Consider the following 14,031-nt stretch of genomic DNA (forward strand, 5'->3'; position numbering starts at 1 on the left):
TATACTATATATACACTACCATTTTGAAAAAAAATGTACGTTATCAACAACAATAACAACAACAACAACAAGTAGATTAGAAAAAAAAACAAGAACGTATGTTCGGATGCTGTGCATTAATCATCCCCAAAAATTTTCTAATTGCTAAAAACTTGTCATTCCCCCTTACAATTCCACCCTTGAAAAATCCCCACTGAGACTACTTGGCACAATCCACTACGGCGACAAACCAGAGTGTCCAAATCATCCACTGTTTCCACACAAAAGACCAGCACTGATGCGCCAGACGCGTCGTCGCAAGTGTCACTGAGAATGAACTCGAGAACTTGCTTGGCATTATTCATTAAAAAAAAAAAAAAAAAGAAAAAAAAAAAAGAAAAAGAAGAAAAAAAACGAAAAAAAAAAAGATCATGTATGACACGTGTGAAATAAAAAAAAAAAAAGAAAAGAATGAGACAGAGTGCTTTTTTTTTTTAGAGACTGGTGGTGTTTGCGAGCAGTATTTGTGAGCCACTGATTCGGCCGGATTAATCGATTAATCGAGTACAAAAAAAATTAGGAATTAGACAGCCAAGGGTTGGAACGAGAGATGGAATGAGAATGGAGAGAGAAAAAGAGAAAGAGAAAGAGAGAGAGAGAGAGAGAGAGATAGAAAGAGAGAAAAAAGAGAGATCGATGTGACAATGGGTACAAAAAGTATACGAGGATATATAAGGTAGGCACAGAGCGATGGGTTAATGTAGTAATCGTTACGCTAAAAATTAATCAAATCATACGAATTATTACGTACGAGAATACCTCATGCTTTTACCACCGGACAGAGGAAACCCTAGAGACTAAAAGCTAGCACAGGCGAGACTCGTATAATATATATATAATTGTTTCTGTTTAAAAAATTTGTTTTGCATTCGACACTAAGAAATAATCCCGACCTTTCTCCTTCTTTTTCTCCGCGTAATGGCGTCCGCTGCCCTTCGACTATCCACTCGTATCCGTTCCCCCGTTTCCTGCCAAAGGGGAATACTCAAGATGGCGGCCTTGGAGAAAAAGAGGATCGCGATCACAGTTGCGTCGATCGTCGCTATGAAGTTTCTTATCGTTTTTTTTTTTTTTTCCTATCCTTCTCCTCCTTCTCTACTTTCACTTTCAGAGTTTCACTATCTTGCGTCTCTTATTATCGATTTTCTAATGTAGGTAATGTTATATTGTGGCATTTTTTTTTTACGTGTCGTCAACGTTGAACCCTTTCTTTAAATTATTCTTCCCTCCAATCCTTGCTTTCTCGTGTCTTTTTTTTTCGTCATTTTGCTTTTTTTTTTTTTTTTTTTTTTTAGAGAATCGTACCTTCACGCTCGATACCGCTTCTGGTATGTAGGAAAGACGTCCAGCTTCCGGATTCTTGACAATTTTCGCCCTTCGATAACCATCTTCCATTTTCCACGAGTCCTCCTTGCGCTCTTCTTTCGAACCTCTCAGCCACTTTCCACCGCTCTTGACCTTTTGCCGTGCGAACGAGCCATCCTTCCCTCGAGAATAGCTTCGTGCGTTCGATATCGCGTTTCATCCTCCCCCCTTTTCACAAGAGAACTCGAGGAAAAAACCTCGACAAATTTTCGCAGAATTTTGGAAGAAGACTCACGACTTCGTTCATGATAAATTGCAACGAGGCTATTATTATTTCTTTTCTTTTCTTTTTTTGATCACCACGAGCGTTCTATACGAATACTTTTACATTCTCGTGGCATCTCGATATCTCGAAAATTTCGAACAGTATTCAACGACGGTTGCGAGCAACACGTAAAATCTCGCGATTCCTCGAATGCACGAAGCTACCACTCGTACGGGAGACAGCTTCTGGAGGACTCCCTCCTCCCCGTTTCTTCCACACGGGTGTTGTCTATACGTGTTCCTGGATGGGTACGTGCACATCGACGATGCACAGCAAACAACGATCGTGGCTTGTAGCAGCAGTGAATCGTAAGAGTCGATAGAGAGCAGGAAACGATACAGAGAGAACGTGAGAACACGGAAGAAAGACGCGATTCTTTTTTTTTTTTTTCTGTCTTTTCTTTTTTGCAACGATTTTAAAAATGCGTTACGTGTGCGAAGAAAGGTGGTATACACGTGGCATGCAAACGGTGAACGGGGCTTCTGGTATACGATTGTCGAGCGTGTCGAACAAGCTTTGGGGGACCCTCGTCGAACGATACAACGTTGTTATTCCACTATCATTGCTTCCAAATATATCCATTTTCGTTTTTAATACTTTTTTTTTTAAAGAATCGGAAACTTTTGTTGACGATTTATCGCTCGACAAGATCCCAAATATCTACCGGGTCACAATCGAGTTCGGGTTTCTTTTTTGTCGCAGTGTTATTCACTGAAAGCTAAACGCCACTAAATCAAGACCAAAAAAAGCCTACTGCATGCATTCCTTCGAAATCTATGCTCTTTCACGTGACCTGATTAAATTAATTTCTACAACGGAGAATAGAGGATTATACGCATATATATGCTCGACTCGGAATTTTTATCGATTTTTATCGGTTGATCCTTCGGAAAAAAATACATACATACATAAATAAATAAATAAATAAATAAATAAGAATTTTAAGAAACTTTAAACAAGGAAGGAAACGTGTTAAATATAATTTCTCGCGTTCGTGATTAAGAAATCATGATCTTTCTCTCCTATTTTTTAAATAAAGGTTTGATTTGAATAACGCAGAAGAAATCAGGAAGAAAAATTTGTAAAAATAATTATTCAATCGGAGGTGTGTTCTGCTTAAGAAGGTAAATGAAACGAAAGGACAAAGAGTACAAAGTTCCAATAACGAGATTGGATCGAGAGAAACGAAAGATAAGGGGATAAAAGAAGAAAGATAAAAAGTTTAGGAGAAGGAACGAGCGATGCATGCCACGTAATCGTATCTCGAAAAATGGACAGTGAGAATTCTTCGTGTTCTTTTGATAAAGTAGAAAAAGTTCTTCTTTATTGCCTGGCTGGAAAACATATTAAATCGTCTTGGCATTCTTTCGAAATGAACATGTTCTTTTCTTCAAATACCCCGCGAATACTGTTTCTCGAATTTCTTGACGATAAAAAAAATCATCCAGACAGACAGAGATTCGTTCGAAAATTTCGAATTTCTGAAAAAAACTCGAAGACATCCCAAATTTGTATTCAACTTTTATCCTTTGTGAATCTTCTTATCGTCAAGGAATAATTTCCAAAATTTCTCGCAAAACTAAATTCCATCTTCTTCGAAACACTCGAAACTCGCACGGATCAAATTTCCGCTCTGCCAAGGCTACCGATTCAACTCAAGTTAAAAACTCGATCGATTCGTTTAATTCCCTGTTTCCCCTTTTACAACATTCTTTCTTATTGTGTCGCTTCTCTCTTCATCCATCTTCCTCTCTCTCTCCCTCTCTCTCTCCGTTGCGTGCTCTCTCCATTGTCACTTATCTCATCTTTCCACCCATTTCCAGCCATCTTCTTCCCTCTTATATAGCTCGTATCATCGTTTTCTCGATCGTTCTCGAGCTTCCATTCTTCCCCCGATTTTAACATTTCAACCCGCGAATCGACACATTTCGGAAACGCGAAGCGGTGCACGCTTCTCGACAGAGAAAAACGAGGATACAGGAGAACAGTGTCAAAAGAGGAAACGATGCACCACTTCGCCATTCCATTCTTACGTGTTACGCGCTCGTTCGATTCAAGCTGTTTGAAAATCTGTCATCCCGACAGTAATACTCTCGTACTCGTTCCTTCTAGGGAACGCGACATCTAGGAGTCACGAACGCGGGCCAACGTGCACAGAATGATGAAAGAGAATTGGTCGATTCATCTGGTGGATTATACACTCGAGAATTGTATTTCGCATAGCGCAATTGATGCTTGTGTTGCTTCGTTTTTGCCAATAATCGTTTAACAAAGATTCTCGTTTCTGGTTTCAAGTTTTCTATTCTTCTTGATCAAATTTTATTTCTTAAAAAATTCTGTAATAATTATTTAAATTTCTGATTTATTCCTGAATTTTTTGTCAAAATTGTCAAGATCAGGATATCTATAAAATTGATGAATACTCGAGTTGAATAAAAATAGATGTTAAACAAGATTTATATTCGTGTACGTATATACATGTATATACGTTTAAAGTTTAAAACTTATATCTTGCTTAAATTAAAAAACTTTACTCCGACTCTTTTTCTTTTCCTTTATCGTTGGCACACCGTCACCATAATTTTCTCTTGTTATAACGTATAACAACGTGGAGAGATTAATCGATACTTCGTTAAAACACTTAGGAACTCATTAAGGCCATCCAGATCGCCGACGAATTCTTTTTCCCTTAAACTCGATACAAACTTCCTCGGCGTACATACCTCGGCACGTTGGCGGTCATAATCACACCCGATTCAAGGAACGTGTATAACATTTATTATTAATTAAAACAAGCGAGTTCTCCTTAAAAAAAAAAAAAAGACACGTGTCAAATGTCCATGTACACTATAAAAGGTAACTCTCTTACGATCACTAGAAATAATACCCTGCATCGACTCATTTCTAAGTAAAACCATATAAAACGTAATAATAATACATATAATAATACAAATACGTCAAAGTACAAATGTTAATGCTAAAACGAGAAAACGTGGAATGTCGTAAAAATACTTTCCAATACCCTGTAAGTTCCGTGACTAAAGCTAACCTTACAATTCTAATCGAATTCGCGAAGGCGATCGCGTGGAAACGTCAGCGAGAGCAAAAATGAGACGCCAAGGACGTCGTTTCTCAACCTCGATCGTTCCAAGATCGATCGTTCGATGTCTTCTTTACCGATCGTTGGTTAAACGGAACCATTTAATAACTTGTATCTCGCCCACGCTGAAGTTTCTTTCGCGATGGAGAATCGTTCTTCAGCGAACGAGGAATGATTATGGAAGGGCAGAGGCTCGCTCTGTCTCGGGTCGACCTACCACTGACCGATAGACGCTACCCACGTGGCCTTTTTCTTTCTTTTTTTTTTTTTTTTTTTTTTCTGTTATTTTAATTCACGATTTTCAACATGTCTTATCTCGTATACCGAATATTTCATTCGATTGATGCATAGGAAATTTTTCTTTTTCTTTTTTAAATTGGCTGAGTTATATCGGAATATATAAATTATATTCTCTATGGATATCTAGATATCTATCTTCTAAGTTTCATTAATCTTAAAATGTCGTCGCACATTTTCTTCTTTGATATAAACTTTCTTCGAAATATTTATTCAAACGTAATATATCTTCTGATAATAGATACACGATTAATTCTAATTAATTTCATATGCACCAAGCTAATAGTAACATCAATGAAAAGAAAATTTTCGAAAAAACATTCAAAAAAAAAAAAAAAAAAAAAGAAAAAATATCTCCGACAGAGTAATTTAAATTTCGAGACGATCATGTTCACCGGGAGAACAGAATTTTTTTTTCTTTTTCCAACGATTTCCGCCGCTTCTTTTCCGCCTCTATCTCGGCGAGAAACCACGAATTGCTCCTTTTCACGATGCAGCAAACACTTTCGTGCTTGCCTGTGTGTATATATACATATACATATGTATGTGTATGTGTAAGAGAGAAAGACGTGGGATCAGGGTCTGGTGTGTGAGCACGAGCTCTCCCTCGTACACAAGGGGTCAAGGGAAGACGAGTGAGCAGAAGAGTTTGAGAGAAAAAAAAAGAAAAAAAAAAAAAAAAAAAGAAGAAGAAAAAATACAATATATATATGAGAATAAATACTTCAACAAGTAGAATAAGACAGTGGTTCGCGAGCTGGTTGAACGACGAGCAATTAGTTGTAGGTAAATAAAGTCTGTACACCCACCTTGGTTCTGCTGGAATCATCGAGAACCCTAAAAAAAAAAAAAGAGGGTCGGGCAGAGCGTGGGGGGAGGGGGAGGTCAAGAACGGAGCCTTTTTCGCGAGGACCATCTAAGGGTCAGTGCTAGACCTGTGGTAACCCGTGAAAACGACACGACAAAAGCAAGTAACATTTTTTCATCACAAAAATGTGTGGAAAATCGTGTCTTCGAGTCGAGTCGAGCAACATTTAAATTTCCTTTTCGAAACTCTGCGAAACATTCCACCAACTCTTTCCTCTCTTCCATTCTACAGACTCGACTTGACTACGACACGCAGAGAATCATTTTCTCTAAAGAGGCAACGCTCGCTGGCTAGCGAAGTCAGCGAAGTTGATGGGAGAAAAATAGCGATCGAAAAAAAAAAAAAAAAAGAAAAAAAAAATAAGAAAAAAAAAAAATACAGTAGCAGCAGTATAAGAGCAATGTCGTGAATCGTGGAGATACAGATATTGTCCCTCCCTTGAGAGGAGGACCCCGAGTCTCTCCCTAGTGGCTGTCTTTTCTTTCGGTTTTTTTTTTTTTTTTTTTTTATGTTGGCTTGGTCGTGGTGTGTTGGCGGCTGTTGGGAAGAAACAAACGAAAATGTGAAACTTTTCTTTTCTTTTCTTTTCTTTTTTGGTTTTTCACTGTCTGTCGCGATTACTCCGAGCACACGGTCGCCGGCTCGGCCGATGAGTTTCGTTGATCGTCTCTCTCATTCTCTCGGCCGTCATCACTGTCGCCGCCTTTTTCTTGGCATCGCCTTCAGGAGAACCCGTGGCAATTCTCACGGATCTCGAAGTAGAGATTCAGCAGTGCCGATTCCGGCACGTCGTGGAAGCACCTACCCTCTGGCCATTGTACGCATACTGAAACACAAAGCACACGCACACACACGGGTTAAATTTCGGGATACATCGCAGCCTCGGGTTGTTTTTTTTCCCCGTAACGTTCGAGATGGAGGGGATATATATATATACCCCCGATTTTGCTCTCAATTTTACGAAGAATATGGAGAAACACCCCTTTTAGAATATTTTTCGATGCAATATCGTTACACACGATTAAGCAAGCATTGATAATCTCTGTTGCAATAATATGTGGAACGAAATTGGATCGAATTGTAAGCAAGAGAGGATTGATTTTAAAAACTGTTCGCAGATTTAAAAATTATTTCAATCGCAATATTAATTAAGTAAAAAAAGTTGAAAATTTCTATCAAAGTGTTAGAATGTTTAAATTCTATAACTCTCATTTTCTTCTTGTCTATCATTATTATTTGAATGGAACTATCATCATCGGTATATATATATATATTTATATCAATCTTGATTATAGCAATTATCAGTTCCCTTTTTTTAGATCAGTTAGATTAAGAAATCGTGATTGAATCAGAAATGGAATTGATGAAATGAAACGAAACTGTTAAATTCAGTGGCACGTAAGTTTGACGGGTCAAATATCTGAGAAATTGAATTTGTTCGGAGAAATCTTCTTGCGCAAAATCTCTGCTGGATCGCGTCGAGAACGGGACAAGATACAAAGAGGAACGTTCGTTCCCGTTGAGATTCTGATCGATTGCCTCCTATTTCAACGAAACTGGGAAAGGATGCCGGTAAGCGGCGAGCAAGTGCGTTTTCTCACGAAAGTAAATCCTTCTTCGGGAATCGTTTGAGGGGGGGAGAAGGATCGTCCCACGCTATAAATTATCCGAGTGTCGATATCAGCGCGAGGTATTTCGATGAATTGCACCGCTGGTCGACACATTCGTCTTCTCCATCAAAGAATTTGTTGTTATCCTTATCTTCTTCTTCTCTCTTTTTCGAGAAAAGAAAAATCGAATTGCTTCTCCCCCTCTTCGAAAGATTCGATAAAATTTAACGAGTCGAGACGTCTCTATTTTATTTTTAAAAATTTTTATTTTTTTTTTTTTATAACTCCAAGTAATATGCTGCGATATCGTAACATTAACATTTGATAAGGCTGATCACTTTGCCCCCAAGATCGTGCAGGATTATTTAGAAAATCGACGATTGATATATCGATGCAATATACGGCTAATTTAATTAAACGTATGCGCTTAGCGAGTTTATTAATCGAGCTAAATTTCCAAACTAATTCCAAAATTACAAACGAAAAAATCGACGGAGAGATCAAGTAATGGTGATCCAATTAATTTCACCACCAAAACTGGAAACATCAATTCCGAATAATATAATAATTCGAAACAACACGGTCCAGCAAACATCATACGTATAGTACACGAATAAACAATAATCGAATTGATTGTCGCCTTTTTCCAGATGGAAAGTGGATGATGGTATTATCCAAATGTGAAATTAATATATGATCGTAAATTCGTGTCGAATTCACAGGAAATTTTTTAAACGTTCTTTCTAAAATTTTAAAGAACAATACCATTTAATTGCCAATCCTTCTTTTTTATTATTATTATTTTTCGAGCAAAATATTCTCAAGCAAGGTATTAACAATTAATTTTAAAATTACGAAAAAATTCGTTTCATATTTTTCTAACGTAGCAACTACTATTTCTTTCTTCAAAGTTACAAAACAGATATCACCGTGTGTACGCATTAGTTTTTTTTTTTTTTTTTTTTTTTTCACGAAAATTGGAACGAGCATGGATTTATCGTTGCTTTGGGAACAGAAGGGCCGGGGGATAAATTACGCGAAACACCGTACCAATTTCGATCGGCATTTGTAATTCGGATTGCATCGGCCCTTCAACAGGCCGATAATGGAATTTCAAATAAAAACGAATGGCCTCCCTTCGCATTGCTTACATGAAGGGAGGGATAACGTTTATTCGAGGATTTTTCATCCGACCCAGTAAAAATCCATCAAAAATCCCGATATGGATTCGAATGGCGCAAAAATTGGCGGAGAATTGTTTCCGATTTTAATTCGCGCGTGGGGGGAATAATATTTTGCGCGGAAAAAGGGTCGAAATTTTGACAATTTGACACGAGCGAATTTTTCTTCTTCTTCTTTTTTTTTTTTTTTTTTTTTTTTTACGAATTTTCGATGGAAGAAGATTAAATCAATAAAACATGGATTATTATAATTTTTGTACGCACGAACGTCTCCTTCCATTCTTTTCAAAAAATAATTTTCAATTTTCGAAAAGCGAATCATCGCGAAACAAACCGCTATTCAACCGGTTCTCTCTCGATTGAAATCACACAAGCGAATTTTTCTTTTTTCTTTTTTTTTTTTTTTTACGAATCCTCGACTGATTCGATGGAAAAAGGAAAGATCAAATTAATAAAACATGGATTATTATAATTTTTGTATGCACGAACGTCTCTCTCCATTCTTCGGAAAATAATTATCAAACGCTATTCTAAAGTCGGTTCTCTCTCGAAATTACACGAGAAAAGCTTATCGATAAGCTTATTAAACAACGATAATGTTAGTTAACAAGTCGCGATTTCGAACACAAGATGACCATCATTGACGAGCTAACTGTCTCTCAGGAAGAATGAATCGTGGAATCGCGTGCAAGACGGCTGTATCTTTAGATAGAGGGAACGAAACGGAAGATGGCGAATTATTCGTCCTTAACCTGTGTCTGAAAAGGGGCTAGGTTTCAACCACGGATGACCTACGAACCGACACGCTATTCAAACTATCACAGTAGCACAAAGAATCACCTGCATATCTTCGTCTAATTTGAATCTCAATTCTTCTCCTGCTCGATAAACAACTGTTGTGTCGTGTTCTACCTGTTACGTGGCTTCGCACGCGACTAATAGACACCGAAGGCCATCATCTTTGACGTACTGGATGGATCACGTAACACCCATCTCAATTATCTTTTGGCTATTAGCAGATTGAATCAAAATTTTCATTTTATCCATTCTATTTCCTTTTTTAATAATAAATTTTTCAAAAGGTTTCATATTACTTTTCAATTCGTTTCACAATTTTTAGCCTTATCTGGTTCCATTTTAAAGGAATTTTTGACTACTAGGTACAATTAAAAATTATAAAGGAAAGTACATTCTTTCAGTACAGTTTCCATCCAAATTTTATTTAAATTTCGCTTAAAAGTAGTAAAAGAAAAGGTTATTATTCGAGGTATAAAAAAGGGAAGTATAAAATTTCTTAGACGTATGTAAATTAGATTGGAGAAAGTGAGTTATACCATTTAACTCTATCCTTGTCGAACAATCGCTCGATAAGATTACATAGAAAGAAGAATCTCTGATGAGCATAATTTGAAAAGGTAATACAGTTTGATTATATTTCCTTTTTTTTTTTTTTTCTTTTTTTTTTCTTTTATCCGACTCGACTAAATGCAAATGACTTTGGAATACAAATTCCAAGTGTCTTCGTTCCTATTTTGTATTCTGCAATAGGGCCATAAGTATTCAATGTTAAACTCTCTAGTAGTAGTCGGATCGAGACCGATACTCTTGGCACAGTTTGCACGATCCGTTTCCGCGCTCGATTCGTTTCGTTTCATCGCTTCTAAGAAAGCCACGTTTCTCTTTAAAGCAAGCTCGATTCGAAAAAGGAAGCGGATAGCCGAAATACTACCTCGCCCCTATTGAGACGAATATTTTCAATCGAGCAATATTTTTCGGCTCCTCTATAATCAGCAGAATGCACGCTCCTCCCTGAGAGGATTCCTTTCCAACCATTTTCTAAATAATAATAATAGCAATAATAAAACGACCGGAAAGCTTTGAGAACAACCAGGCATTTCTCTTTTCAAAAAAATTTACTTGATAGCATCCTTTCTCTTTTTGTTTCGTTTCATCCGAAATTTTCAAATAAATCGTTGTTCAAATTGAACACCACGACTAATTAATTAATTAAATACATCAGGAATATTTTAACTCGAGCAAGACAATACGCCCTGTTTCCTCTCATAATTCCAATTCTATTCTATATATATATATATACATTATTCCTGCGCCATATTCGAAATATTTACTCAACCACGTTAAACTTCTCCACTTGCAACCAACAAAAAGAAAAAATATCAAAATTTCTCTTCTCTCTCGATTCGACTCATATTCAAAGATACCGCCATCGATAATAAAATAGAAATACTTCCATTTCGCTCGAAATTCTAATTCCTATCCTATACGTGTATTTCACCCCAACATAACGTATCCTCCGTCGCACGTGCCCATTTCGATCTCGATCCTGGGAGTGAGAGAGTCTCGTTTCCTCTGAAGCGACACGGAACAGCCCGTTTCCTTTAAAATTACACGAGGAACAGAGGCCGTGCAAACATATTACGGAAACAACGGGCGACGTAGTACATACACGAACGGGAAAGTGGCGTTACGTGGTGTGTTTTCGCGAGAGGATTCCGTTTCATCGTAAATTTCTCTTGGCCGGCAGGAAACGTTGCGGCCGTCGACGAAAACGTTGGAGGAAAACGGCGCGCGGTGGGTATAGAAAGAAAAGAGGGAAGGAAAAAAAAGGAAAAGGATCCGTTTTTTTTTTTTTTTTTCCCCCCAACAAAACGTGCGGTCTCTCTGCGTAAATTTTTCACGTCGATGCGAAGCACCTTCTGTCTGCGTTGATCAAATAGTAATGCTTCGATTAAAATTTTCACATTGCTTCAAATTGTTAAATTTTTTGTTGAATTTCGTTTTTTGGAGAGACACGACGATGCGAAAGTTGAGATTTCTTTTTTTTTTTTCTTTTGGCTCGTGTTTGGAGTCTCTCGAGGTAAATTAGATTTCTTAAACTGTGTGTAAATTATTTGGAATATAGCCGGTTTTATGAAGTATTATTTTATTATGCAATTATATGGATAATAGTTTTCGAGAGGCGCGAGAGCACTGTATTACTTTTTTAATATGAAAAAAAAAAAAAGAATTAACAATTTAATAGAATTTAGTTTTATCCCCGGGTTCAAGCACTCTCGAGAAACAAGTTTCTACTATTCATAAAATATATAACTCGTTGGAAATATAAAATGACATAAAATTACAACGATAATGAGCTATAAACTTTAACGTGACATTAAGCGAAGTTCGATTTGCCGAAGATTTTAAAATTTAATATACCTATAAATTGTAAATCTTGTTCAAGGCTCCAAGAGAAGCCTCGTATTATTTGCATTTGCAAAAAAAAGTAACAATGAAAAACAATGAACTGAATATCGTTTGACTCGCTCGCCATCAAATTTTATTCATAACATTTCCCTGTCTATCTATTGTCAAAATTTCAAAAATGTATCTAGAATCACACACACACACACACACACACACACGCGAGAGTATACGCACTCAGAATATTAGAAAAATTCGAAACGCGAGAGTATTCGATACAATGTCAGTGCGAAGGAGCACACTATGACATACATAACACCGTACAACACGTCGACGAAGGAATAAAAGTTGAAAGGTGCATTCGACGAAATCGATGCCACGGAAGAATCTATGCTTCTTCTTCATGAGCTGAAACTTGTCCAGGGAATATTCGAGGAGCCGAATTTCTCGCGAAACCTTTCACCGAATTCATCCGATCCTCCAACTGGCGCGCCAACTTCCGTCGGGAGATCTTTCTCGTCTCCATTTGCAAAATTGTTTTCCGTCAACTCTCCCGTTTCATACCGAATAACATACTCGGAGCGGTGATCCACGAGTTCAAGATTCGAATATCGAAATAAAACGAATCGAGGAACAACTCGGATCCGCGAGTCGAGGAACTCGTGGACCAAGAAATCGAATTTCCTCGCCGGCAAATGGTACACGAAATACAGAGTCGTGGAACGATTTGTAAGAGGAACGCGGAAACGAGAACTAGATTTCTAGGACGATATTTCTATACCAAACGTAAACATTCACTCCTATCTATGCAACACTATTTTCAATAAATAGGATTAGCTCGTCTCGCGTCCTATTTTCCTCGACGATGAAATCGAAACGAAATCCATCAGAAGCGTGGAAGGAAATTATTCTTTCCATTCGAATTATTCGCTTAAATATCGATGAACGAAAGTTGATCAGAGAGAGAGAGAGAGAGAGAGAGAGAGAGAGAGGGTTGTCTTATGGCGAAGAAGATTGTGAAAACGGAACGTGTCCTCGAGATATAGGCGGCCCTTTCGATTTCGGGAAGAGTCTTTGGCGGATGATGATTCGCTTGTCAGCCAGAAATATTCTCTTTGAAACGTTGGTGGGCAACTGTGAAGGGCAAAGGAGTCCACGCGCCCCTCGAGGGAAACGTGCTCCATAAAAAAGCGTGAGGAAAAACGTGACGTCGAGAGGTCCGTTACTCTGGTAACCCATCGCCGGAGGAAAATTAAAAGTTATCGAGCACCGATGCCTAGGGAAAAGTAGTTACGCCACGATACCTGGGATCGATGACGTTGCAAGGACGAGGAAGAAATTCGAGGATGGGGAAGAAATTGACGCCCGTAGGATTATATTGTCTGAAATATTAGAAAAAATTGCAGATTATATTATTGATTTTTATAAACTTTTCTTCTATCGTTTTTACAGTTTTTACAGTCTCTTATAATAATTATTTTTATTTATTATCAAACTTGTAAAATTACTTTGATAACGTGAAAAAAAGAAAAATGATGTTTGAACCAAGCATAAATATAAAGGAAATAAAAATCAAATTACTCACTCGCTTATAACTCGAGTTTAAGAATAGAGAATTAGCGATGAAAACGTAAAGGAAAAAAAAAAAAACGAAACGTAATACCAATCAATCCACAAATGCGATATTAAATCGAGTCTTATCGAGTCGACAATTCGCAGACCGCGAAACATAAATCCTACCCCCTCCCTCGGGGAACAGAGAATTTAATTAATTTGGGCGTCATCTAATTTCTCCGCAATAACAGATAACGTCACGGCCGCAATTTCATCGGTATTATCTCGCAACAGCAATTTCCATATCAACGGATTTACGCTTTATTTACGTTTTTTTTTTTTTTTTTTATTTCTCGATGAAAATTTCAAGATCCTCCATCAATTTCCATGAATTTTCTACTTTCTTCAAGCCCAATCTTTTTCATAACGCGCATAATCATTGTCTATTTTACACACGTAAGCCGAGAAAGAGTGCTTTCAACCGAGTTCCTCGTCGTCGTTTTCGAAATGAGATTTTACGCGCTCGAGAGCCATGTCGATGGCGCGAG

General features: G+C 37.5%; 1 protein-coding gene across 13 annotated transcripts in view; it reads right to left on the bottom strand.

The window, feature by feature from the left end:
* The window catches only part of LOC100868187 (RNA-binding Fox protein 1), a 305,806-nt gene that overhangs the window by 41,183 nt on the left and 250,592 nt on the right, over positions 1 to 14,031 (bottom strand). For all 13 annotated transcript variants that reach the window (XM_012493722.3, XM_086909539.1, XM_086909540.1 and 10 more), the window contains one exon: positions 6,740 to 6,760. In XM_012493722.3, the coding sequence (XP_012349176.3) occupies positions 6,740 to 6,760 (21 nt within the window). The remainder of the gene's footprint in view (positions 1 to 6,739; positions 6,761 to 14,031) is intronic.

The sequence above is a fragment of the Apis florea genome, unplaced genomic scaffold, assembly GCF_048593485.1.
Source record: "Apis florea isolate Af1SG1 unplaced genomic scaffold, ASM4859348v1 contig_3158_pilon, whole genome shotgun sequence".
Classification (NCBI taxonomy): domain Eukaryota; kingdom Metazoa; phylum Arthropoda; class Insecta; order Hymenoptera; family Apidae; genus Apis; species Apis florea.